The sequence below is a fragment of the Leptodactylus fuscus genome, chromosome 5 (assembly GCF_031893055.1).
Source record: "Leptodactylus fuscus isolate aLepFus1 chromosome 5, aLepFus1.hap2, whole genome shotgun sequence".
Lineage (NCBI taxonomy): Eukaryota > Metazoa > Chordata > Amphibia > Anura > Leptodactylidae > Leptodactylus > Leptodactylus fuscus.
Window position 1 is genome coordinate 185,282,979 of NC_134269.1, and position 27,906 is coordinate 185,310,884.

Below are 27,906 nucleotides of genomic sequence, written 5' to 3' on the forward strand. Positions count from 1 at the left end.
TATCCGCAGTCTCCCCTCTGTCCACTATATCCACAGTCTCCCCTCTGTCCACTATATCTATAGCTTCCCCTCTGTCCACTATATCCTCAGTCTCCCCTCTGTCCACTATATCCACAGCCTCCCCTCTGTCCACTATATCCACAGCTTCCCCTCTGTCCACTATATCCACAGCCTCCCTCTGTTCACTATATCCTCAGTCTCCCCTCTGTCCACTATATCCACAGCTTCCCCTCTGTCCACTATATCCATAGCCTCCCTCTGTCCACTATATCCACAGTCTCCCCTCTGTCCACTATATCCACAGCCTCCCCTCTGTTCACTATATCCACAGCCTCTCCTCTGTCCACTATATCCACAGCCTCCCCTCTGTCCACTATATCCACAGCCTCCCCTCTGTCCACTATATCCACAGCCTCCCCTCTGTCCACTATATCTATAGCTTTCCCTCTGTCCACTATTTTCACAGTCTCCCCTCTGTCTACTATATCTATAGCTTCCCCTCTGTCCACTATATCCACAGCCTCCCCTCTGTCCACTATATCCACAGCCTCCCTCTGTCCACTCTATCCACAGTCTCCCCTCTGTCCACTATATCCACAGCCTCCCCTCTGTCCACTATATCCACAGCTTTCCCTCTGTCCACTATATCCACAGCCTCCCTCTGTTCACTATATCCTCAGTCTCCCCTCTGTCCACTATATCCACAGTCTCCCCTCTGTCCACTATATCCACAGCTTCCCCTCTGTCCACTATATCCACAGCCTCCCCTCTGTCCACTATATCCACAGCCTCCCCTTTGTCCACTATATCCACAGCCTCCCCTCTGTCCACTATATCTATAGCTTCCCCTCTGTCCACTATATCCACAGCCTCCCCTCTGTCCACTATATCCACAGTCTCCCCTCTGTCCACTATATTCACAGCCTCCCCTCTGTCCACTATATCCACAGCCTCCCCTCTGTCCACTATATCCACAGCTTCCCCTCTGTCCACTATATCCACAGGCTCCCCTTTGTCCACTATATCCACAGCTTCCCCTCTGTCCACTATATCCACAGCCTCCCCTCTGTCCACTATATCCACAGTCTCCCCTCTGTCCACTATATCCACAGCCTCCCCTCTGTCCACTATATCCTCAGTCTCCCCTCTGTCCACTATATCCACAGCCTCCCCTCTGTCCACTATATCCACAGCCTCCCCTTTGTCCACTATATTCACAGCCTCCCCTCTGTCCACTATATCTATAGCTTCCCCTCTGTCCACTATATCCACAGCCTCCCCTCTGTCCACTATATCCACAGCCTCCCCTCTGTCCACTATATCCACAGCTTCCCCTCTGTCCACTATATCCACAGCCTCCCCTCTGTCCACTATATCCACAGCCTCCCCTCTGTCCACTATATCCACAGTCTCCCCTCTGTCCACTATATCCACAGCCTCCCCTCTGTCCACTATATCCACAGCCTCCCCTCTGTCCACTATATCTATAGCTTCCCCTCTGTCCACTATATCCACAGCCTCCCCTCTGTCCACTATATCCACAGCCTCCCCTCTGTCCACTATATCCACAGTCTCCCCTCTGTCCACTATATCCACAGCCTCCCCTCTGTCCACTATATCCACAGCCTCTCCTCTGTCCACTATATCCACAGTCTCCCCTCTGTCCACTATATCCACAGCCTCCCCTCTGTCCACTATATCCACAGCCTCCCCTCTGTCCACTATATCCACAGCTTCCTCTCTGTCCACTATATCCACAGCCTCCCCTCTGTCCACTATATCCACAGCCTCCCCTCTGTCCACTATATCTATAGCTTTCCCTCTGTCCACTATTTTCACAGTCTCCCCTCTGTCTACTATATCTATAGCTTCCCCTCTGTCCACTATATCCACAGCCTCCCCTCTGTCCACTATATCCACAGCCTCCCTCTGTCCACTCTATTCACAGTCTCCCCTCTGTCCACTATATCCACAGTCTCCCCTCTGTCCACTATATCCACAGCCTCCCCTCTGTCCACTATATCCACAGCTTTCCCTCTGTCCACTATATCCACAGCCTCCCTCTGTTCACTATATCCTCAGTCTCCCCTCTGTCCACTATATCCACAGTCTCCCCTCTGTCCACTATATCCACAGCTTCCCCTCTGTCCACTATATCCACAGCCTCCCCTCTGTCCACTATATCCACAGCCTCCCCTTTGTCCACTATATCCACAGCCTCCCCTCTGTCCACTATATCTATAGCTTCCCCTCTGTCCACTATATCCACAGCCTCCCCTCTGTCCACTATATCTATAGCTTCCCCTCTGTCCACTATATCCACAGCCTCCCCTCTGTCCACTATATCCACAGTCTCCCCTCTGTCCACTATATTCACAGCCTCCCCTCTGTCCACTATATCCACAGCCTCCCCTCTGTCCACTATATCCACAGCTTCCCCTCTGTCCACTATATCCACAGGCTCCCCTTTGTCCACTATATCCACAGCCTCCCCTCTGTCCACTATATCCACAGCTTCCCCTCTGTCCACTATATCCACAGCCTCCCCTCTGTCCACTATATCCACAGTCTCCCCTCTGTCCACTATATCCACAGCCTCCCCTCTGTCCACTATATCCTCAGTCTCCCCTCTGTCCACTATATCCACAGCCTCCCCTCTGTCCACTATATCCACAGCCTCCCCTTTGTCCACTATATTCACAGCCTCCCCTCTGTCCACTATATCTATAGCTTCCCCTCTGTCCACTATATCCACAGCCTCCCCTCTGTCCACTATATCCACAGCCTCCCCTCTGTCCACTATATCCACAGCTTCCCCTCTGTCCACTATATCCACAGCCTCCCCTCTGTCCACTATATCCACAGCCTCCCCTCTGTCCACTATATCCACAGTCTCCCCTCTGTCCACTATATCCACAGCCTCCCCTCTGTCCACTATATCCACAGCCTCCCCTCTGTCCACTATATCTATAGCTTCCCCTCTGTCCACTATATCCACAGCCTCCCCTCTGTCCACTATATCCACAGCCTCCCCTCTGTCCACTATATCCACAGTCTCCCCTCTGTCCACTATATCCACAGCCTCCCCTCTGTCCACTATATCCACAGCCTCTCCTCTGTCCACTATATCCACAGTCTCCCCTCTGTCCACTATATCCACAGCCTCCCCTCTGTCCACTATATCCTCAGTCTCCCCTCTGTCCACTATATCCACAGCCTCCCCTCTGTCCACTATATCCACAGCCTCCCCTCTGTCCACTATATCCACAGCCTCCCCTTTGTCCACTATATCCACAGCCTCCCCTCTGTCCACTATATCTATAGCTTCCCCTCTGTCCACTATATCCACAGCCTCCCCTCTGTCCACTATATCCACAGCCTCCCCTCTGTCCACTATATCCACAGCTTCCCCTCTGTCCACTATATCCACAGCCTCCCCTCTGTCCACTATATCCACAGCCTCCCCTCTGTCCACTATATCCACAGTCTCCCCTCTGTCCACTATATCCACAGCCTCCCCTCTGTCCACTATATCCACAGCCTCCCCTCTGTCCACTATATCTATAGCTTCCCCTCTGTCCACTATATCCACAGCCTCCCTCTGTCCACTATATCCACAGTCTCCCCTCTGTCCACTATATTCACAGCCTCCCCTTTGTCCACTATATCTATAGTCTCTCCTCTGTCCACTATATCCACAGCCTCCCCTCTGTCCACTATATCCACAGCTTCCCCTCTGTCCACTATATCCACAGCCTCCCCTCTGTTCAGACTTCTACTCACCACTTCATAAAAGCAAATCAGATTAGTCTGACAACTTCTGTCACTTATATTATTACATATATTCACATACTCATTTATAGTTGCTTAAGAGCTCCTCAGTTTCCCACAATGGATGTTAAACTCACCAATCTATATTTACCTTGGGAAGACCTAGTGCCCTTTTTTCATTATAGGCCCCACATCTGCCCAGTGCCAGTCTTGATGCCCTTGAAGCGCATAGAGAGAAGGGCAGAGACTGTTGGGAGAGGTTGTCATGACAGGAGTATGTTTCAAAAGATGCATAAAGATCACATGATGAAGGTGGTGCTACAGTATTACAGTATAACAAGAAAAGTTCCAACAGCTCACCACTATGTAGAAATGGATGAATGCAGGTGCCACGGACCAAGGCTTGAAAGTAGCAGATATGAAAAAAACGATGGTCGAGCGCCAAATCAAGATGTGAATCTGCTTATAAATTAAGACATAACTTTTAATAAAGAATTAAAAACACATCATGTGCCACAAAAAAAAGAGGAAAAGCAGCCTACATGTTGTGGGAGTAACCCTCTCTTACTCATGGCAACACCTTGATTTGGTGCTGGAACCATTGTTTTCTTCATATCTGCTACAGTAATAAAACTCGTGGTACGTGGGCAGAGTGCCACCTTCTACCACTCCCACCCACCCTGCCATCACAGACGGTTTTAAAATTTCAGTTTGTGTGTTTTTTCCTGCGGTTTCTGTCTTTTTTTGTTCTCATTTCAGTTGTCACAGCGGCGGAAAGTCCATGTCCCTTGGGAGAGGAAGATTGGCCCCATATGCCCACTGTTGGGCAGTGGGGCAACATCCACGCGAAGAGGTGGAGGAAGAGGAGGGCATGGAGGTTGCTATGGGTTTTTGCTGCTATGGAAATGGTTTGTTCGTATTTTATTGAGTAACGTTTTCAGTTTAAATTTGAATAATAAACAGTGTGGCCAATCCGAGCCTAACCACGAAAGGCGTGAGCGTTATTATTTATTATATGCATCTCTGGTAAGTTATGGTAATGTATATCACCATGGAATTAATGATGCTATATAAATAAGTAATAATAATAATACTAATAATAATAATAAGTCCCAGTAGTCCTTTGACTTTTATAATTTTTTGGGACTTAGTTCTGCTTTCCATAGTCACCTGCATTTCATTCTGTATTTTAGCTGATTTTATTTCCATTTTACAGATTGTATTAAGAGCTTTGCAATTTACAAAGGCAACTGCCGACCCTTCGGATTTATATTTATACCTGTTCGTATTATTACTGGAGACATCATATCCCTCACCATGGGAGGGCCTAAATTACTTCTGCTGTGCATACCTCCCAACTTTTGAAGAACCGAAAGAGGGACAAAATGTGCAGCAAATTTAGCCCCGCCCACTTTTGTGTTGACTCCGCCCACTCATTAATTTTTCATGTGCCCGCACACAGTATAATCCTCCTACAATCACCCGTAAATTATATGTCCCCCCTCTATCTCTCCCCCAGTTTCATATACACCCTTCATCTGCCCCCAGTTTCATGTCCCCCTTCCATCTCTGCCCCCAGATTCATGTCCCCACATCTCTGCCTCCAGTTTCACGTCCCCTCCATCTCTTCCCCCAGATTCATGTCCCTCCATCTCTGCCCCCAAATTCATGTCCCCCCAGATTCATGTCCCCCCTCCATCTCTGTCCCCAGATTCATGTCCCCCATCTCTGCCCCCAGATTCATGTCCCCCCTCCATCTCTGCCCCCAGATTCATGTCCCCCATCTCTGCCCCCAGATTCATGCCCCCCATCTCTGCCCCCAGATTCATGTCCCCCCTCCATCTCTGCCCCCAGATTCATGTCCCCCATCTCTGCTCCCAGATTCATGTCCCCCATCTCTGCCCTCAGATTCATGTCCCCTCATCTCTGCCCCCAGATTCATGTCCCCTCCATCTTTGCCCCCAGATTCATGTCCCTACATCTCTGCCCCCAGATTCATGTCCCCCATCTCTGCCCCCAGATTCATGTCCCTCCATCTCTTCCCCCAGATTCATGTCCCCCATCTCTGCCCCCAGATTCATGTCCCCCATCTCTGCCCTCAGATTCATGTCCCCCCATCTCTGCCCCCAGATTCATGTCCCCATCTCTGCCCTCAGATTCATGTCCCCCATCTCTGCCCCCAGATTCATGTCCCCCATCTCTGCCCCCAGATTCATGTCCCCCATCTCTGCCTCCAGATTCATGTCTCCACATCTCTGCCCCCAGATTCATGTCCCCACATCTCTGCCCCCAGTGTCATGCCGTCCTCTCCATCTCTGCCCCCAGTGTCATGCCGTCCCCTCCTTCATCTGCCCCCAGTGTCATGCCATCCCCTCCTTCATCTGCCCCCAGTGTCATGCCGTCCTCTCCATCTCTGCCCCCAAGTGTCATGCCATCCTCTCCATCTCTGCCCCAGTGTCATGCCGTCCTCTCCATCTCTGCCCCCAGTGTCATGCCGTCCTCGCTTTCATCTGCCCCCAGATTCACGTTCCACCTCCACATTAAACTTACCTTCTCCTCCGCTCCCTCGCCGCTCTCTGCGCGCCTCTCTCGCTGACACATGCAGCTGAAGGAAGGAGCTGACACAGGTCAGTTCCTCGCTTCGCTGCTGCGTGTCTCTCTCGCTGACACATATGCGGCTGAAGCGAGGAGCTGACCTGTGTCAGCTCCTCGCTTCACCGCTGCCGCCGGCTACTGGCTTGTAGACGCGATGTGACACATCGCGTCTACAAGCCAGTAGCCGGCGGCAGCGGCGAAGCGAGGAGCTGACACAGGTCAGCTCCTCGCTTCAGCCGCATATGTGTCAGCGAGAGAGACACGCAGCAGCGAAGCGAGGAACTGACCTCTCTCGCTGACACATGCTGCTGAAGGAAGTAGCTGACACAGGTCAGCTCCTCGCTTCAGCCGCATATGTGTCAGCGAGAGAGACACGCAGCGGCGAAGCGAGGAGCTGACCTGTGTCAGCTCCTTGCTTCAGCCGCATATGTGTTCAACTCAGATCTGCGTCCTCTGGACGCAGATCTGAGCTGAAATCGGGACATACCTCCCTCCAACCGGGACCGCGGGACATGTCACCCAAATCGTGACTGTCCCGCGGAAATCGGGACGGTTGGGAGGTATGGCTGTGTCCTGTGAAGCTGCCCCGAATTTAGTCTGCTTTTACTGGTACCCCTATTGCGGCTGGGGGTTCATTGTCTCTCTCCTGCAGTGTCATTGACACATACACTTCGCCTTCCCTCATAGATTGTAAGCCCTCGCGGGCAGGGCACTCTACCCCACTGTGCCAGCTGATCACTGTTAGTAGTATATCTACTTGTATATTCTGTGTATTGTATGTAACCCCCAAATGTAAAGCACCATGGAATTAATGGTGCTATATAAATAAGTAATAATAATAATAATAATAATAATAATATACACACTTCCATCTGCCTAGCTGTGGTGTAACCAGTCTTCCATTATTGTATTCACTATCCTGGAAACACTAGAATTATTTCTGTTCCTGTGAGTCCATCTAGTGGTCTATTGCTATATTGCATGTATTGTATATCAATATTCTTGTACTCGTGCACATGTGGGTTTGTAGCTAGTGTAAGCCGATGGCTGGTCAGGTAATGGAGAGGGTGCCCAGACTACTCAGGTGGGTGAGATGAGAAAGCTCCAGGAATGTTTGTTCTCAGCAGACAACTTTCGTCTGCTGAGCATTTTGGTAAATGCTCAGTATTGGGCTGGATTTTTAGGAATGACAGGTAGGTTGATAGTGGGACCTGTCATTCCAGCGACTCTGCAGCGACTCAGCTGCAGAGAGTCTGCTCATCAAGGGAGCTTAAGAAGCCAGCTCCAGCAGCAGACTTTGGGGCAGAGCTTGGCTGAAGACCCAACAGAGAGATCATATTTTTGGAGCTGTGTCCTGAATGATTCTACTGGTTTTGGATTTCTGTTATTCTAGGTGAGGTAACCTATTCTATGTTTAGTTAGAGCCTAGCCGGGCAGGGATTTTTTTTATTTTTTTATAAATTCTTTATTTATAAACAATTTACAAATAAGCAAAACACAGGGCAGTACAATGACAGGGGAGGCCCAGAACCAACGAGCCCACAAACAAAGCCAAACACAGGGACACGGCAAAACAAGACAAAGGGAGAAAGGTGTCAGAAGTGTGGAAGGGGGGTAGAGGAGAGAGAAAGAGGAGGGGGGACAAAGGAGCGACCCCGAACCCTGAAAGACGGGAAGGAGGAGCAACCAACTGCGAGCCAGGAGGCCAACAACCAATAGGAATCCGCGAGAGTACGTCCGATGAGGACAAGACCAAGAGAACTAGCAAACCCGGGGAATCAGGCAGAGAGAAAAGGACCTGAAAACGAGAGCTAGAACCTCTCTGGGGTCGCGCTCCAAATTGCAAGTATACCGCACATCAGGATGTCTGAGAGGGCCAAGGGCTGAGCCTCCATAAAAAGAAAAGAAGGGGACGAGGGAGGAAAAACAAAGGACAAAGAACAAAAGCAGGGAGAAGGAAGACGGGAGGGACAAACAAGCGAGACGGCTCCAGGCTAGTCCAGAACGGACAACGAAAAGAACAGTGGGAAGAAGCCCACTAATGCAGGTCTCGAGGACGCGCCGCAGTACGCCCTCAGAGACCCGCTAAGCCTAACTAAATAGGGGGGGGGGGCGCAAACCATGAAACGCAACCCGCACCCCAAGCAGCAACATGAAACAGCAACGGAGAACCAGGGAAATAGACAGGAAAGGGAGGAGAGGGGGCGGCAAACACCACTGAAAGCCGCAGCCGGTCGCAACCAACTACAGCCACCAGCAGGGCAGAAAACTTAAGGCAATAGACGAAGGCACATACAATAGGTCAGATATCAACAGAGTAAACAAAGTTGGCACAGGAAGGCGGACACCAGAAGAACCTACGGCAGAAACCACGGGGAATCAGCAGGCCAGACCAACCGACGTGGCAAGGAAGAAGAGGAAGGGCAATTAGCAACAGCAAGGCACAACAAGGTCCAGCAATATGGCAAATAGGTAATAGAGAAAAATTGCAAACAAGGAAGAGATAGAGAAAATAAGTACAAAAGGCACAAAATGATTCAACTCAGCATTAAGGTCCCAGGCAGGAGACCACACAGGAACAGAATAACCCCTCAGGCTGACGAAAGAGGTGTCCCTCCGGAACAAAAATTTTGGCGCGGACAATCAGTAGCCGCAGCAACGGAGAGAGGGTAGTCCAGCCAGTCAGGAAGGTGCAAATCAGGCAAGTCCAAGAATTGGGCCAGAGCAGCGGCCTGGTCAGGGGAATGAAGAGCAAACATAGTTCCATTACGGTGAACCTGAAGATGGAAAGGATGGGCAGGTATTTATTTTTGTATTGTTTCCTTTTGTTGCTGCACTACTTTTTTGAGTGAAAATAAACTCTATCTTTGTTTTTGGACTAAAGAATCTGGACTTTTGTGTCTATGCCACCCCACCTAGCAACCCCAGACCCTGACACTAGTTAGTTAGGGTCTATGGTCCTCCTATGGTTAGTGAGTATAGGTCTATATGTTTTAGTGTTTGATTCTTATGTTTCACTCATTTTTGTTGTCTGTCTGGTTGCGTCTGGTGTGTTTGCCTCACTGCACCCTCCCTCCCCCATGGTTTTTATTGTGCAGTTATGGTCCCTGGCCATTACTTGCACTTGGTCAGAATTATGGCGCTAGGGACCTGAATTCCAAATTTAATAAGGCCATAGCCCTTAAAGGGGTATTCCCACAAACAGAATTATGATAGACTTGTTTATCTGACTGACAAAGGTCTTTCCTAGGCTTCTCTGTTATCTCTTGTGGAGGTCTTTGAGTCTTTCTCTGGTTTGATCGTAAATTGGTCTATGTCTATCCTATTTCCTTTCTCTCTCCTCTGCATTGTCCATTGCAGGACCTCTCTGTCCCTCCGCTGGTGGACTTGTACTTTAAATATCTGGGAGTGCAGGTATCCCTCGATTTACCAGAGTTTTAGGCCCTTAAAGAGAGGACTTTTCATGTCCTCATCAATGTGCGCTAGAAAACAGAGAGTGCTCATCGATGACGCTGAGCTGTAAGGAAAGCTCCCTCTGACAGTAAAAAGCTATGTTAGAGTACAGTGGGAAGAAACTAACGGACCGATATCTCCAGCACTGGGCCCATACCGGGAAAGCCGACAGTGCACTGAATTCAGGGCTAGAGATATGAATGTCATTAATTATGGCACCCCAAATCTCTCCATTGTAAGAAGGGTGTGCCTTACAGCCTGGCATCATCGCTGTGCTGTGAGGAATGCTGTCCCTGACTGTACTCTAACATAGCCTTGTACTGTTGATACGATATCTCTAGCACTGGCACACATACCTGTATTCAGCGCACTGTCGGCTTTCCCAATATGTGCCCTGATGCTGGAGATATCGGCTTTCTAACGGTATATAATACTGCACATTGATGAGGACATGAAAGGTCCTTTTTAAATTTAGATCTTTTAGATCTAGATTGCATATTAGGCTTGAAAAAGCGTTCGATAACGCGAAACGGCTGTTGCCTTTTTTTCTTTGCCAATTATGTTATCTTTCCCTCCCTGAGGACTTATTTTACTATGTTCTAAATAAAAGAAATACTTTTTACACAAAGAAAAGATTTGCCGTCTACTGATTGGTGAGTGCCCACCCATACCTTCACTATTCTACTTTTGCTACTGTTTTTTCTAAGGGTTGTGAGCACCACTTTTCGTCAGAAGAAATTCCCAACCCAAGAGATTTCACTCTTTATAGTGGATTATTATTTTTGCCGTTATTTTGGAGTGAGCAGTGCCGTCTACTTTTGTTCTTTGTTTCTGTTTTAAATTAGATCTCCCTGGCGGACTCCACCGAAAGGAAATTAAAATCTTGTCAATCCCTTCTCCTCTCATTTTATGGCAGGATTAACCTGTGTACGATGATTTATCTTCCCAATTTTTATACTTGTTTCAGATTTTCTCTATAGTACCATTTGGACAGATTGTTACGCTGGTTCTACTAGTATGCAGGGGTGGCTAGATTCAGCTATCACTTGTTGCAGACTTCTAAGTCCCAAGAGGGTAGGGGGGCACCAAACCTGTATAAATACTACTTGGCCTCCCATTTAGTAAAAGCTCTTGTGAGCACCTACGAAAGATGGTTAATCCGCCCTATAGATATAAATATAGCTGAACTAGTACGTATTGCTACTGTGGCCTGAGCGTGTCTCGCAGCCCATGCCCATGTATTCTACATATGACTATACCTGCTGGTGCAGCAGGTGGGTGTCAGCTTCCACTTTGTGGCTTCGGTTGGTGCTACTCATCATGTGCCAGACACTGCTGCTTTTACACGTGACACTTGAGGCTGTGGCACTGGCACAATGGAGGTGGAACACTTACTGAGTGAAGTGGACTTGGAGTGAGCAGAGCCACTATGTAATGCATGTCACTAGCAGTTACAGTGGTCTCCATAAATGGTGTGGTAAGCTGGTTATACAGCCTAATAATATTGCAATTTTTATTCCCTTTTGGAAGCAGGAAAGATTTCCCCATTTTGGCCTTATAGCAAGGGTCTAAGAGCACTACCATCCAGTACTCATCCCTCTGCCTGATGCTGTGTAAGCAGCAGAGCATACAGTCTGCTGTGGTGGCCAACATGTAGCAGGGGCGCGGTACGGGTGGTAGGTGCTTTACATTATAACTATGGTGTTAGGGTTGGTTCTTTACCTTCTATGTATATAATTTTCACATATGTCTCTGTTGTGCATTCTTACCTATGGGATATTTCTATCTGCTTTGGAACTGCCACACTTGCAACAACATGTGAACCCTTATTATTTGACTGTGATGTACATATTTTTTCACCCTAGACCTATATACTATTTATTACCACACACCACCCGCCTTTTTGTGAAGCATTTACCCCCTGTTGTTTATGTGTAATTTATGTTTTCATATTTAGTATCACTTAATAAAAATTGTCATTTTATTTATTGTGTTGCTTCTGTCCCTTTTTGGACATAGTCATACTTAGTTTATTTTTGAAGCAGTTGCTTTTTTGTGTTCCAATGTGTGTATGTGTTGAATCAGGGGATTGATATGGTTGGAGTTCTAGGTTAGCGTGGCCATCATCATAATCATCATCATGATCTTGGAAGAAATACCATGTATACTCGAGCATAAGCCGAGTTTTTCAGTACAGTTTTTGTGCTGGAAAAGCCCCCCTCGGCTTATACTTGAGTCAAGCAAAAAAAAAAAAAAAAATTGTTTTTTTTGCGGTGGGGGTCTATGACCAACAATAGTAATAATAGTAATAGTAATCTCCCATAAAATAGTGGAAAAAAAAGAAGCTTTTAAAAAAATATAATAAAAAAATAAATACATAAATAAAAGTTCTAAATCAATCCTTTCCCTAGAATACATATAAAATTAGAAAATTACATTAGGTATCCCTGTGTCTGACAGTGCCCGGTCTACTGAATATAGGTTATCTGCAGTGCTCCTGTTCCGTCGGGAGGGGGTTAATAGGAGCTCTGCAGATACCCTATAGTCAGCCAAGCTGAATACCAAGTGAAGGGAAAAAAACAGTCCTCAAGCTCAGGGAAGGGGCAGGCAGGCAACCAAAACACCCCCTCCCCTTCCCCAGCAACTACTACACCCAAAAACTCCAACAATTTTAATTTTTGAAATTTTCCAGTAGCTGCTGCATCCCCCCCCCCAGGCTTATACTCGCGTCAATAAGTTTTCCCAGGTTTTTGTGGTAAAATTAGGGGCCTCGGCTTATATTCGGGTCGGCTTATACTCGAGTATATATGGTAAGTGTCAGACTCCTCCCCTGGCAGTTTGTGTCACATATCAAGGGTCCTATCTGCATCCATAGGAGAGCCTTTCTCCTTGCCTTCCAATCTAAGGGCCACAGTTCCTCCTCTTTAATTACCCTGACCCTCATCCTCCTTCATCAACCCAGAGAGATGATGTTGACTAAAAGGTGGAAACTGTTTTTCCCTTTCCATTCCTCGTTGCATAAATGTGTTTCCTGTGGGATATACAATAGAGGGATCACATCTCTGATGCTGCAGTTGCCCCTTCTGACAAACTTGGCGTCTTCTTCAAAGGGTTTAAGAAGCCAACACACTTTCCTCATGAGCCTCCAATGATTTATCTCAAAATAACACATTCTCCCTTTGGTTTGCTGCATGCAAGAATCGTTCACCATCTTCTGCTGCTCACAGAGAAGCTTCAGCATGTGTAAGGTAGACTTACATTGAGTTGGTAAAAGGAAAATGTTTGTTTTGGTACCGTGTTAGCCAGTGGTTATAAAATATAAAAAACAAAAAAACTTTGCAAGTCTTCAGTAGGTGATACCTTTTTTAATGGCTAACTCATAATGATGACAGAATATAACGTTTCGAAGCTTCCTCTGAGCTTCTTCTTCAGATATAACTAAAAAACACTCTGTAGAGGCTGCATATTTATGACTGGGCACAGGGGTAGAGTTACAGGAGGGAGGGGGGAACATTTCCATGTGGACAGAAGAGGTGCAAGACCTGCCCGCACATACTGACCACTGACAAGATAGAGATCCCAAACTCTAACAGGGAATATAAAATCCCAGGTGTGTTCACCTGTAACACACCTAATGTGGTGTATTTGATCATTTGCACCAAATGTTCCACTGAAAATCTGTATGTTGGAGAGACTGGTCAGAAACTCAGAATGAGAATTAATTCACATTGCCATACAATCAAACAACAGAGAACTGATCTTCCCGTGCCAAATCATTTTTGCCAGGAAGACCACAACATCATCAATGACATGAAAATCTTGATCTTAAAAGGGAACTTTAAATCAAGGAAACAGCGACTGATTTATGAGTACAAGGCCATGACCCTATTCCAGACGTTGGACAATGGGATGAACATCTCACGTGGGTTTATGTCTTTTTATACAAATCATTAAGACAGCCATTAAGATAAGAACTGGGGATCTGGCAATTGATTGTTTGTTGTTATAAGTATATAGTAATAAGCCTCTTCCCCCCTCCCTCCTGTAATCCTACCCCTGTGCCCAGTCATAAATATGCAGCCTCTACAGAGTGTTTTTTAGTTATATCTGAAGAAGAAGCTCAGAGGAAGCTTCGAAACGTTATATTCTGTCATCATTATGAGTTAGCCATTAAAAAAGGTATCACCTACTGAAGACTTGCAAAGTTTTTTTGTTTTTTATATTTTACATTGAGTTGGAAAATCGCATGAAGGCAGTGCAAAGGCAGACTGTATCGTCGCTGCAAATCAACCAGGGTGTTTTTGTGACATAACGACTGAAATGCACACAGACTATTCTGGCTATGGGGAGCGCCTCTTTTAAGCCACTATACAGGTTAATAAAGGGACAAATCACCAGATAAAGAACAATGTGTTATTCATCCTAACCGCAGCGCAGCAGAAATATTGGTACCATTGTTGCTGGCAACACTGCCTCAAATTAGCACAGGCTAACAGTGTCAGACTCCATATTGGGTTAGCGACAACCAAAAAATGTTTTAATTAACAGATTTTTTTTAATTAATGCAGGCTTGAATACTGTATATATGAGTTTGAGCAGCAACAAACTAAAAAAAACACTGAATGCAATTATTTTTTTCAGACTGTGTCATAACTAGAGTTAGTTTTTTTTTTTCAGATTAGCGCAGGGTAGAGATGAGCGAGTACTGTTCGGATCAGCCGATCCGAACAGCACGCTCCATAGAAATGAATGGATGCACCTGGTACTTCCGCTTTGACGGCGGCCGGCCGCTTAACCCCCCGCGTGCCGGCTACGTCCATTCATTTCAATGCGTGCGTACTGTTCGGATCGGCTGATCCAAACAGTACTCGCTCATCTCTAGCGCAGGGTATTAGACTGTATGTTGGGTGAACAAAAAATACTTATCTAACGTACATTTTTTTTTAGATTTGTCCATATTCTTGACTCTGCAGCAATGAAGACTTTATAGGGACATTCACATGACCTTCTCTCTATTCTGTCCCATCATTTCTATATGAAATAAGAAACATTTCCATGAATGTCTCCATCCAACGGAGATTCCAGCACAGATGTGAACTTAGTCTAACCTGAGGGTGAAAAGGAAATTGAAATATCTATTACACACAGCTCCAAACCTCTGCTTTCCTTCACACAGTACATTCTAAAACTCTAGCTGCCTCCAGACTGTATTAGGAAGTATATATGAATGAATACAACTACTGTTGGACTTAAAGAGGACCTTTCATGTCCTCAGGCACATGCTTTATTATATACCGCTAGAAAGCCGACACTGCGCTTTCCCGTTATGTGTCCCTGGTGAACAGCTATCGGTACCGTTACCATAGCTATTCAGTATCAGAAGGGCGTTTCCGACAGTCTGTGAGGAACGCCCCTCCTGAAAGTAGGTTCCATAGCACTGTACTGTCACAGGGGGTGTTTTTTACCTCCCAGCCATGACACTGAGCAGTGAGGAACACTCCCCCCAGTACTAGTTTATGGACGAGTACTGTAAGGAGGGGGCGTTCTTCACTACTTAGCGTCATGGATGGCGGTAAAAAATGCCCCCTCTGACAGTACAGCACTATGGACTCTACTCTCAGGAGGGGCGCACTGTCAGCTTTCTAGCAGTATATAATACCCCATGTGTCCGAGGACATGAAAGGTCCTCTTTAATGGAAACTAAAAAAAATCTTTTTGTAGTGAGAAATTCCCCACTTGGCACCCCATTGGTGACTGAGTAAGTGCAGAAGGCCTCTCACTATGGGCCCTAGACCAACTGCATGGTTTGCCTACTGGTCAGTATAGCTACTGAGATCTAATAGTGTTCCACATGCCATGCAGACCCTTACAGATCCATATTGTATAGATCTATAATTCCGCACTCACAGCTTGCTATGGACCTATACTGTGGCCACTGTGGAGATCGCTGCCTAATATGTGTTCATCTGTCACCAAACAAGAGGAAGATGAGACTCCACGGACTGTTATACCCCAAACCCCCCCCCCATAAAGCTGTCACCAACTAAGAGAAAGATGAGACTCCATGAACTGTTATACCCCAAGTCACCCCCCCCCCCACCCTCACCCCCCATACTCTCCCCCTCGACTCTATATCCCCCCCCCCCTCTGTACTAGCTTTGGCAATGCCAAATATCTATTTGGACGTGCCAATAAAGCCTATTTGATTTGATTTGATCTGTGCCTCCAAGTGTCTGTTTTTATGTACATACACAAGGAGGTGTGACTGTTTGGGGAGTCACGTACCCCATTTCTTCCAAGCAAGACATTTCTCTCCGCCTTTTTCTGGTGAAAACTGGGCCGAAACCCGAAAGATCCATTTATAATCTATGGGGTTTCCGCAGGTGACCGATTTTCAAGCAGATTGAGTTTCTGTTTTTTGAGCCACCAATCAGATCCGAAGAACGGAAGCCCCAATGCTAGTGTGAACCTATCGTAAGGGAGAGCAAAAAACGATGGCAAACAAAGTGATATGTCCCCTCTGAGGCACAGTATTCACCAATATGTGCACACAGGAGCTCTCTAAACTTTTACAGCACTCGGTCCAAGCAGCTATACAATCTCTTTAAGATATGCGTAGTCATTCCGGGCTCCCAGGGTTCCTTCCAACAAGTTTCTGAAGTATCCTGAACTAAAATTCATCCTTCCACACAATCCCACCTCTTCATTCCTTCTCGCCACCTCCCTGCCATGTCCCCTCCATGCACCTCCCCTCCTCCTGGCAGGAGAGCAGTGAGGAATCCTGCGACCCTCCATAGTTATCCTGTACACACAATTTCTCACTCTAGAGAGGAATTTGCAGGACTAGTCATGGATTCTAAAGTGCTGCTGATCCTACTACCCAGCCTCTTACTTCTAGGTAAGTCCTGTGTCACCTCTTCCCTCCATTCCTGATATTATAGTTCATCTATACAGCGATACAACTTAGTGTACATGTAAATGTAGCTAAGTGAACAGAGGGATTATTGTATGAGAGCTACACATTTACGACTACATTTTCATAGTATGTTCTTTGTATACCTAAGGCCTCATTTCAGTTGTAGCTCCGTACATTGCAAACCAATGAAATTGCAGAACTGATGGATGTTTTCCATCAATTCATGCTCCATGGAACACAATGTACAAAAACTATTGAATATCGCCAATACTTCTATTATTTGTAAAAAATATTTTCAAACAGACTGAGCAGAAACTTGCTACAAAGAGCGTCTCTTTACTTGGAGGACCAAACATGTCCCCGCACTACGCGCACAGGGTATTGATTTTAATAGAAACTGTTTAACTCTCGACAGGGGATATGGAGAGGGCTCTGGATATACAGAGGGCACCTTTCAGTAATAGATGCACTCTGTGACAGTACCGATCACAGCTGTCTGACCACTGGGATGCTCCCATAAGCTGCAACTATGGCATCTAAGTTTCAACAGTGCATGATGGAGACCATTGTCAGGACAGGTAGAAGCCTATTAAAGACTCCCGGGACTGTCGTCATAGAGCAGACAAGGTGTCAGTAAATAGACAATCTACTACAGTACAGAAACAATGGGGAATATTGTATGGGAATTCAAAAAAATTACATGTTCAAGCCCCTAAGGCCTAAGCAGACCTAAGCTACATAAACACTACAGTGTTTAAAGGGGTATTCTCATGACACTTGTTCACTAACCTGCAGGCTGTTGTGCTCTCTTCACTTCCGGCTTCTCTCGGCACATTGGTGGGCGGGGTTTCACTTGCACAGGATTGGTTGTAAATGAATTACCACAGTGTGAAGCTGATGTAGCAGAGCTGGATTTGAGTCAGCTTGCATTACATACAGAGGTAACGGACTCACTATCTCAGCCCTTATCAGCCAAATTCAATTAAACCGACTGATAAGAGCTCAGAAATCCCAGAGCTCTCACCTCCCCTATTTGAGAAGCTAAGCTACTTAAAAGACACAAACAGCTCAGAGCTGCTCCCAGCCCCTCCCTCCCCCTGAGAGCAGGCAGCTACATCACTTGACAAATGAGCAGATAATCCCAAGGGCCATAGAAACGGAGTGTAAACAATGAAGTGAATAAATTAAGATAGCGGCCAAACAAAGCAGTTTTGATAAAGCAATGCATTTAGGAAAAGTCTTAAATCCACATAAACTAGCAGTATAGATAGGATCCTTGTGATGGGACAACCCCTTTAATGGCCGTGTGATGTCTGTTTTTTTTAATGGGGGCTATTCACATGACCATTATTTTGACAGTCCATTGTGACAGACTGTCAAAATATAGATCATGTCCTATATCTGGCCATTTTCTATGGTGCAAGATGGACATTTTTTACGTCTGTTTTGCACCTCGGTTGTCTGAATGTAACGTGATGTTTTGAGAACACATTGATTTCAATGAGTCTATTCACATGTCCATTTTCTTGACTGGCTGTTAACGCCCATTAACAAAAATGTCATGATCTATCATTGTCCATTTTCATGGGTACATGATATAAATCAATTGATCCATGTTATGTACATTCGTAATGGATCAGTGTGTTGGGTTACAAAACAAAGACCAATGAAATTGATCTGTATTCAAGGGTAATAAGAGAAAGCTGGCTGTGGCTTATTTTCCTGTGGCTTTCTAGAAGACATGCACACTGGCCAAATCAAGTGTACGGTATATGTCAAAAGGAATAGCCCTTTTGCTGAATGAGCATTAGGCTGAAGGGTATTGCCAGCTTTATGCTTTGTTCAGACTTGTGCCCCTGTCCAGTGTTTGCCATTCCACCAGGTTTCCGCCCTCAGCCCTGGTGAAACTGGACAGGGGACGGAAACCCAGCTTTAAACTCATTCACTTGAATGGGTTTGTAAATGCGACTGCAGGTGTCCGCCTGTGGCCTGTCCGCGGGAAGACTGTTTTTTTTAAGACGGACACAAAGTGGGACATGCAGGTTTGTGTCAGGCTAAAATAAACGGTTTCCCCACAGACAGGCTGCAGGCGGACACCACCGGTCACCTTTACAAACCCATGCAGATGAATGGGTTTTAACGCTGACCGCCGGGTTTCCGTCCCCTGCCCAGTATCGCTGGGGCTGAAGACAGAATGCAAACACTGTACACCGAGCGCAAGTGTGAACGAACCCTTACTCTGACATGGCCTATAGACAAGGCACAAGCTATCCATGTGAGATCCATTGCCTGGGGCCTTTCTTAGAGGTACAGCCATGTTCTCACTTTCTAACTTTTTAAAAACTTCAGACTTTGCCCTACATTGTACAATCTTTAACATATTTTATCATTCCCAGCTGAATGTGATGTGAAACAAAAAACAGAAAAGGCTGCAGACAAAAAGGCAACAAAGCAAGCAGCCCTTGGGGTCTCAACTAAAACTACAACAAAGAAGCCAAAGCAGGACCCCATTAAACGTCAGCCCAAGGCGAGACCTGCGACTCCTTCCTTCCAGAGCCAAACACCAGGGTCCATTCTGTCTCAGGTTCTGCAGACTGGAAAGTTTCAACCAGTCAGCGACACAGTGACAATAAAAGCTGGTCAGTCCTTGGATCTCCGCTGTAAAGGCACCTCTGTACGCTGGAACTATCCTCACTACCTGCAGGAGGATGATGAGGGAAGATTGAAGTAAGTAGAATTGGCAAAACATGGAAATAAAGCCTAAAGGGAGTGTTAACAATTAGTCATGGCCTGCAACCCTGTGGACTAAGGTAACATCATGCATGGCTGTCGCACTTACACCCAAACCTCCAAAATAAAAGCATCAAAGGGTTGTTGTGGGATTTTTAAAGAGGATCTTTCATGTCCTTTGAGATGGTCGGTATTATATACTGCTAGTAAGCCGACAGTACAGTCAGCTTTGCCGGTACGATCCTGGTGCTAGAGCTATTGGTGCTAGTACTTTTGGCACTGATATCCCTCCACTGTCAGAAGGGCGGGCCTTACAGCCTAGTGTCAATACTGAGCTGTGAGGAAGATTCCCCCTGACTGTACAAGGCTATAGAAGACTACATTACATTAGCAATATAAAGCAATCTCCACGGCCTGCAATGTTCTATTGAGATACTACGTTCTGCCATCCCATGTAGGTCACTTTCTCCCTGATATAGATTTATTCATATTTTACTTCAGGATAAAACACTTTGGACGTTACAGTCAGCTCATCCTGGTAAATGCCTCAGCAGCCGATACCGGGGAGTTCAGTTGTGGAGGTTACCAGTGCAGTGGACATGACTGCCATGATGGAGAAGAGAAAACGGGCAAGACCTTTGTGTTTGTCACAGGTAAGCGCATGTGTATGTGTATATATATATATATATATATATATATATATATATATATATATATATATATATAAGCTGGGGGGACATGTATGAAGACTGGCATCATAGCTGGCAGAGATTTCTAGTATCATTTACACCAGTTTTTAATTTGTCTCACAACTTGCATCTAACAAGCAGTAAATCCCAAACCTTTTTACTCCATTTATTGTATTTTCTGCCCGACTGTGTATATTGCTGCAATACAAAACACTGTCTATACAATTAAGAAACAAAGACATAGCACTAGAACACAAAGGGGGGGACACGTGATGGTATGAATCAAAATAGAAAATCCCCTTGTAACTATAATGTAAACCCCTTTAGTTTTTCGTGTCTCTACCTCAAAAGAACAAACAAATGCCATATACTAAATTGGGTTTTGGTTTACCTTGTTCACCTACATGTCGGGTTGCTGCTTCTATGTACCTATCTACAACATCCATTGTGGATGTGTATTGATTGTAGCAATCCCAACACACTATATTGTTTGTTAACCCTTTCTGCATGTGAGGCTCATAACACTAGATATATATATATATATATATATATATATATATATATATATATTCCATTTAGAACCTCTAGTGCAGTTTCCTTTTGCAATATATTGGGTTTAAGATAGATTTACTTGCATTGGAAGTTTACAACATTGCTTATATATGCTGTATGCAAAATTTCTAATGCTTTATCTACAACATACTATATTGCTGTGCTTACTGATTTACAGTGTTGAATATACTCACAAATACCATGTGATAGCAATGTTATGTCTATTTTATTAATATTTTGTAAAGGGACCTAATACTTGCCGCCACACTGACCTCCAGTGGGAACTTCCCTGTATTGTTGCTTGTGTTATATGTATTGATACATTAATAAGTATTTTTATACATTGTTTACATTTTGAGTGTAATATCTACCTCGTGTTTGTTTTCTCTTTACTGTCTATACAATGTAATATAAAAGAAGTGGAGACTTGGATGGAGCAGAGTGGAGACTGTGACCTGTGGGCAGGTTACGTCGTGTACCATAGCGTAGTCTGTAACTGTGAGTCCTGAGAATCTAGGCAGTAGAATTTAGTATTAGTATGGCTGTGCAGACTAGTTACTGTTATTACAGTGGCTAAGAGGATGGCAAGACCCCAAAGGGACACAGTGAACAACTTGTAAAATAACCCTAGCAGGTAGCGTCACCTATTAGTACCAGGTTGCTGAGAGCAGGGGAGAATGGGGCAGGTGAGTAACATCAGTACAGCTGACATAAGGTGATACATATTTCCCAAATGTATAGTATGCCAAAAGAAGATTTCATTGGCCTGTATCGGTAAATGGGGCCCTTTGGGTACAATGAAAGGACACATCACATATGGTTGACTGACACTGCACTCGCTACTTTTAGGTTATCTAAATCTTTGTAAATGTTGGCAGTATGCAAAGAGAGATTATTACTGTTATCTTTTCATGTAGATCCACAAGAACTTTTCGTCCCGACGGAAGACTATTATGTGGTTGTCCAGCTGCGAACCCGGCAGCCAGCATTACTTCCATGCCAGGTCACCAACCCACTAGCCAAGGTCACTCTGCATAGAGAGTTCCCACCAGAACAGATCCCTGTGGATGGGGTGAAGATCGCCTACGACCTGAAGAAGGGATTTGTCATATACCAACCGCAGCCATCTCTTGCTGGATCACTGTTTTGTATTGCAGAACATGGAAACCTGCGACAGATGTCAACTAAGTATATGCTGATATATGTGCACTGTAAGTGCAAACTCCAGAGAATACTAAGCTGTCCAAAATATTACAACCATACAATTATAGTCTTCTCTAAAAACAGTTCACAACATGTAACAGGCACAATAAAATGATGAACCAGTCATGTGACCATGGATGTATGCTATAGGCTATATGTTGCCTATAGTGTCATCTTTGCTACAAGTAGTGATGGGCTGTCAAAGATACCACCAAACAATATATCAGCTGTTTGCATAAGTTGCATAAACAGACTTTGCGTAAATCCAAAGTACAGTGTGTACATGGGAGGTCAGGAATAATCCAATAGGTGACTGTCATTTAAATTTTTTTTGAAAAAGCCATAACCCAGCCCACCCCTGCATGGCCCCCCGATCTCTGGGGCCCCACATAATGGCGTGTGTTGCATTATGGCCATATCCAACCCTGTTGGTAGGCACCAGTCTGGTCATATCTGTAATGGCGCATACATAAGGATTTAAATTTCTGGTGCCGAGCACCAGAACATTACAGTAATAACTGGGCCCAATACTGTCCTGACTTTGTCCTTTGTTTCGAGCTGAACAGCAGGTGCCATCATTATTTTCAATCACGCATCTTTTTTTCCTGCCAAGGTTTTATTTCTATACTTTTTGCAACATGTGTTTTTCTGTGTCAAACATATAAGTTTTTACGTTTCCAAGACGCTTCACTAAATGCATTAAGAGATACTTTACATGGTATTCTTAATATTCAAGAGTGCCAATAATATTGACCACAGTTGTAAGTATATTGGAACACTCAAGGAGCAAGGACTCCCTAGGGTAACATTATAGATATTATTATTATATTATATTATAGTCAAGAAGGCAAGCTATATTCTGAACTCCCATAAAAGTGAATTGATAGAGCTGTGCTTGGGCAACGTCTTCTCCAGTCACTGCAGCAGTGATATGGGGTCAGGTGATCCATGTTCTTGAGATGTCTTGACCCCTTCTATCATAATGGCTGTATTCATAGATACGGAATATGGAATGACTTCATATTGTTCCCATCAGAAAGGACTTTATGGTTCACTACACGTTCAGTGCATGAGACAATGGGTTACACCAACAAGTGATAACTTTGCCCAGTATGTAATAATTTGCATATCTTTCTATATAAATTGAATTTTGAATTAGAAATGTTACTGGGAAAAGAAGTTTTCAATTTCCAAAAATTCTGTATTTTTGCAGATCCATCAGCCCCACCCAAACCCACCATCGAAGCATCAGTGAAGTCAATACGAGCAGGAGAGAACTTTGTTGTCACCTGTACTGTTCTAGGTGAACTGGAGATCAGTGTGGAGTTTACCTGGGAATATCCTGGGCAACAGGTAAAGAGGAGCCACTATTTGTCTTATAAGCTGCAGTACGTGCAACATGAACACCGCAAAGTCAAATTGCAACATCACAGTTAGACCGGGGCCCCATGCTGCAAAACGCAGCATTTTACAGTATCTGCAAAGTGCATGGGGTTCTAGCTAATCCCATTCACACACTGCAGAAAAAAATCCACAGTGGAAAAGCTGCATTTTCAAAAAAGCCTGCGCTTTTGAACATAGCACATCAGTTTTACCTATGGAAAAGCTGTAGTTTTCTGTATACAGTAGGTACGTATAATAGGGTCGGAAAGTCCGCAAAGGAAAACTCTCTTTCTGTGAATGGATTTTCTCTGAAAAACGCTGCAGAAAAAAAATGCTACATGGAGCCTTAGCCCTAAAGGGTTTTCCAGCATTATTAATTCATGACCTATCCTTAGTTAAATATTGGGCAGGTTCCTGTTCCTACGAAACCAAGCAAAGCGCTGTGCTGTTCTTGGCATTGCAGCTCAGGACTCGTTCACATCTGCGCCTGGTCTCCGTTCATGCAGGTTTCCGTTTCCTGCACAAAACTGAGCAGGAGACGGAAACCTGCAGGACTCTTTCATACCCATTCATTTGAATGGGTTTGAAAGATGTCCGGCCGTGAGCGCCAGTGAGCGTTTTATGCTCTCCGCCGTGAAACCGTTTTTTTTTAAATCGGACACAGAGTCGGACATGCAGTGCGATTTAAAAAAAAAAGTTTCGCGGCGGAGAGCATAAAATGCTCACCGGCGCTCACAGCCGGACCCAGTCTAACAGTTTAGTGTGAACCTAGCATCAGCCCGTTCACTTAAATAGGAATGAGATATGAACAGGCCATGTGATTGATGGAGTACTCTGGGTTAAAGAAAATTCAAACCTGCTGCATAAGACTTTGCCATCATTTAACTCATTCACTTACAACATGTCTTTGATTTTTTTCACTGTCTGGCGCTAGATTCACACCTGTTTTTGGGTCTCCGTCCTTCAGGTCGACATAGGGACCCGAAAAACGGAAATCCTATCCGCTTAAAAAGCGGTTACCCATAGACTATAATGGGTTCAGCCGGGTTTTCCTGCAAGCTGGACTTTTTTCTTCACATTTTCAAGCGGATTTGGGGATGGAAACCCCAAACGGAAACCTAGGTGTGAACCTAGCCTGGTAGATGGAAATACAAAATCCTATGTGACTTGTAGCCAAATGGCACCATAAAGCAGTTGCAAATTAGCAGAGAAATTGCACACATTTTTGCTTGTGCTACTTGTATGCAACTTGCTGTCACACAATCTAAGTCACCGTGTACACCTCGCCTTATCTTTATATAACCATCCTTGCTACCCCCTGCATGCTTATGTGAAACTGGCCATGTGCTCACAGCTTTGTGTTTCTACAGATCGGTAGGCCTCCTTATGTCCGCGAGAACACTTCACAGACAAGACGTGGAGGACAGCTGATGCAGCAGTCACAAAGTATTTTATATATTGATGAATCTCGTGCCGTGGATGATGGCACTTATACCTGTACAGCTCAAAACTTACAGGGGAGCACATCTGTAACTACAAGGGTTAGCGTCCTCCCGCCAGCATCTCCAGCAAGAAACCAAGGATGAGAGACATCTAGGATTCAGTGTGTCAGTTTGGTTAATGCCATTAAAGAAGAAGAAAAATGATCCTTGTACTGAATCTTTTTGAAAGACTGGTTCTACAGTCTCCTCATATACATATTCCAAATGTCATCATATGGTATTGGTTTCAGTAATAAATCTATTAAAGTGGCAAATAGAGCTGCGGAAATTGTAACAATTTGTTGCAATTGTGCCGAAATCATCTATAGACTGAACATACTCACAATGGGGTGAGCCTAACCTTAGGTGGCTTTTTTTGAAGGCTGATTTTGAGGTGGAATCCTGATCAAATAACTCTGTGTGAACTCAGCCTTTGGGCCCGTTCACACGAAGTAAATGCACGTGTATTTTGGCAAAATACACGTGTAAAAAATACACATGTAAAAATAAGACTCCCATTGACTTCAATGACATTCTTTCACACGTGTAAAAAAACACGGCAAAATACATGTGTAAAATGTCATAGAAGTCAATGGGAGTCTTATTTTTACACATGTATTTTTTACACATGTATTTTGGCAAAATACACGCGCGTTTACTCCGTGTGAATGGGCCCTTAGGGTCAATTCATGCGGAGTAAACACGTGCTCATTTTGGCACCATACACGTGTAAAAATAAGACTCCCGGCTTATGCCGGCACCCATTGAAGTCAATGGGATCTGTTTTTTACGCTGCTCACTCTGAACGAGTTTACGTTCAGAATGAGCGAGCGTAAACTCTGTGTGAAGGCTCCCTGAATGACATATTTTACACGTGTAAAAAACGCATCAAAAATGCGTTGCGTTGTATATGATCTCTATGAATGTCAAGGGTGGTTCCATGCACAAATCAAATCTGAAAACTGACACCAAATGCTGGAATTGCCATTTTTTTCATGGCTTTGCCTCTCAAAAATAATGTTGTTAAAATTTCACAGTACCAATAATACCTACAAAGTTTCTACAAAGTTAAGATGCATTTTGTCTGTTCCCTATATGTCAATAAATAACTTTTGAAACTAAAAAGCGATCATATGTGCCCCAAAATGGTATCAATAAAAACTACAATTTGCCCTTACACAACTCTGTTCACAAAAATATATTAAAAAATGGTATGGGGGTCACAACACAGTGATTCAAAGAAATTTAAGAAAACCTTTTTTAAACTTATTAAAACATAAAAAACTGTAAAAAGCTAAAGCCCCACGGGATTTCTCACAGCAAAAAAGCACTGCGGAAAAAAACGCAGCGGCAATGCACCACGGTTCTTCCCGCAGCGTTTTAGATAGAAAATTTGCTGAATTTTCCTGTGTGGACTCTCTACTGCAATTAAACCTACAGGGAAACTGCCATTGTTTTCATAGGTATAATTGACATGCTGCAATTTCCAAAACGGCGCTAGTTTTGAGAATCGCGGTGTGCCTGCACCACGGTTTTTACCGCAAAGTGGGCATGGAATTCGCCACAATCCCATCCTCTTTGCCCTGACTGTAAAACACCAATAATTTTTCCTGCTGCTTTTTCGCCGCAGGCAAATTGCAGCGTTTCCGTCTCGTGGGGCCTTGGCCTAAAATGGGTTTCACAGTGATCGTACTGACAACAAAATCTGTTATAATTGGCACAATTGAATTTTTTTTCCAGCTCCTCAGAACATTGCATAGAATATTAAACAGTGCCATTAAGAAGTACAATTTGTCCTGGAAAAACAAGCCCTTGTACAACTCACAATCATAAAATACATATACAACCACATATATAATCTTCCAGCGGATATATCTTTTATTTTAAAAACACAAACTCTAAGTTGATCAGAGGAACAGCAAGAACCAAATGTTTTATTTGATTGTTATTTTGTACTTCATATATAAAAAACAAAAAACTTGAGAGTCTTCAGTAGTTGATACCTTTTTTAATGGCTAACTAATGATGTTGACAGATTATGAGCTTTCGGGATAACTCTGATCCCTTCCTCAGGAATAGTATAAAAACAATTTCTGAAGGATGTATATTTATGTACAAGGGGACACATAGGAATACAATTTTAGGAGGGAGGGTGAAAAGTTATTGGTACAGACAAGTAAACAATTAATCAGTTCCCAAGTTCTTACCAGCTCAACGAGTGGTCTTTTATGGCTGCTTTGATCAGTGATGATTTCTGTAGGGTGTCATAAACCCATGTGACAAATTCATCCCTTCCTCGAGTGTTTGAAGCAGGGTCATGAACTTGTACTCATAAATCCTCCTGTCTTTCTTTGATTTGAAAGGTCCTCTTAAAACCAAAATTTTCATGTCATTGGTGATATTATGATCTTCATTGCAGTTTTGACACGGGAAGGTTCATTCTTTGTCCTTTCTTTGTCCTTTTTGTTTTCCTTACACTATTTTGTACTTGGTGACAGATCTCCAAAAAAACAATTTATAATGGTGACAGATCCCCTTTAAAGAGGACCTTTCATCAGATTGGGCACAGCAGGGCTATATACTGATGGAAAGCTGACAGTGCGCTGAATTCAGCGCACTGTCGGCTTTCCCGATCTGTGCCCGGTGTAAAGCGCTATCGGTCCCGGTACTGTAGGGCTTTACAGTCAGAAGGGCGTTTCTGACACTTAGCCAGGGACGCCCTTCTGCCCAGCAGCGCCTATCGCGCTGTACTGTGTGAGCGGGGAGGAACGCCCCCCTCCCTCTCCTGATAACACTCGTCTATGGGCGAGCTGAGTGAGAAGAGGGAGGGGGCGTTCCTCCCCGCTCCACAGTACAGTGCGATAGGCGCTGCTGGGCAGAAGGGCGTCCCTGGCTAAGTGTCAGAAACGCCCTTCTGACTATAAACTGCTACGCTACCGGCATCGATAGCGCTTTACCCGGGGCACAGATCGGGAAAGCCGACAGTGCGCTGAATTCAGTATATAGAACTGCCTGTGCCAAACCCAAAAGGTCCTCTTTAAATATGAGAACTGAGAAATGAGTTTAAATATGAGAACTGATTTTAATTAGCTGAACTGCTTATCTTATGTATTAGAATACTGATATATACAGG

The 27,906-nt window shown here is 44.7% G+C and overlaps 1 protein-coding gene across 1 annotated transcript; it reads left to right on the top strand.

Annotated features, from left to right (window-relative positions):
- The first annotated feature begins 16,598 nt into the window (after positions 1-16,598).
- LOC142203828 (platelet-derived growth factor receptor-like protein) lies at positions 16,599-24,924 on the top strand. Its single transcript, XM_075274900.1, has 6 exons — positions 16,599-16,717; positions 19,132-19,462; positions 19,967-20,118; positions 21,624-21,917; positions 23,123-23,262; positions 24,663-24,924. Exons 1-6 carry the CDS (start codon positions 16,669-16,671, stop codon positions 24,876-24,878), a joined length of 1,182 nt encoding a protein of 393 aa, XP_075131001.1. The 5' UTR covers positions 16,599-16,668; the 3' UTR covers positions 24,879-24,924.
- The last annotated feature ends 2,982 nt before the right edge of the window (positions 24,925-27,906 follow it).

What these genes read in the sequence shown, in the direction of transcription:
- LOC142203828 (XM_075274900.1), top strand. Translation starts at nt 16,669, where the DNA reads ATGGATTCTAAAGTGCTGCTGATCCTACTACCCAGCCTCTTACTTCTA. An exon ending in GATGATGAGGGAAGATTGAA is followed by an intron (nt 19,463 to 19,966) that starts GTAAGTAGAATT and finishes ATTTTACTTCAG; the next exon opens with GATAAAACACTTTGGACGTT. An exon ending in TATGCTGATATATGTGCACT is followed by an intron (nt 21,918 to 23,122) that starts GTAAGTGCAAAC and finishes GTATTTTTGCAG; the next exon opens with ATCCATCAGCCCCACCCAAA.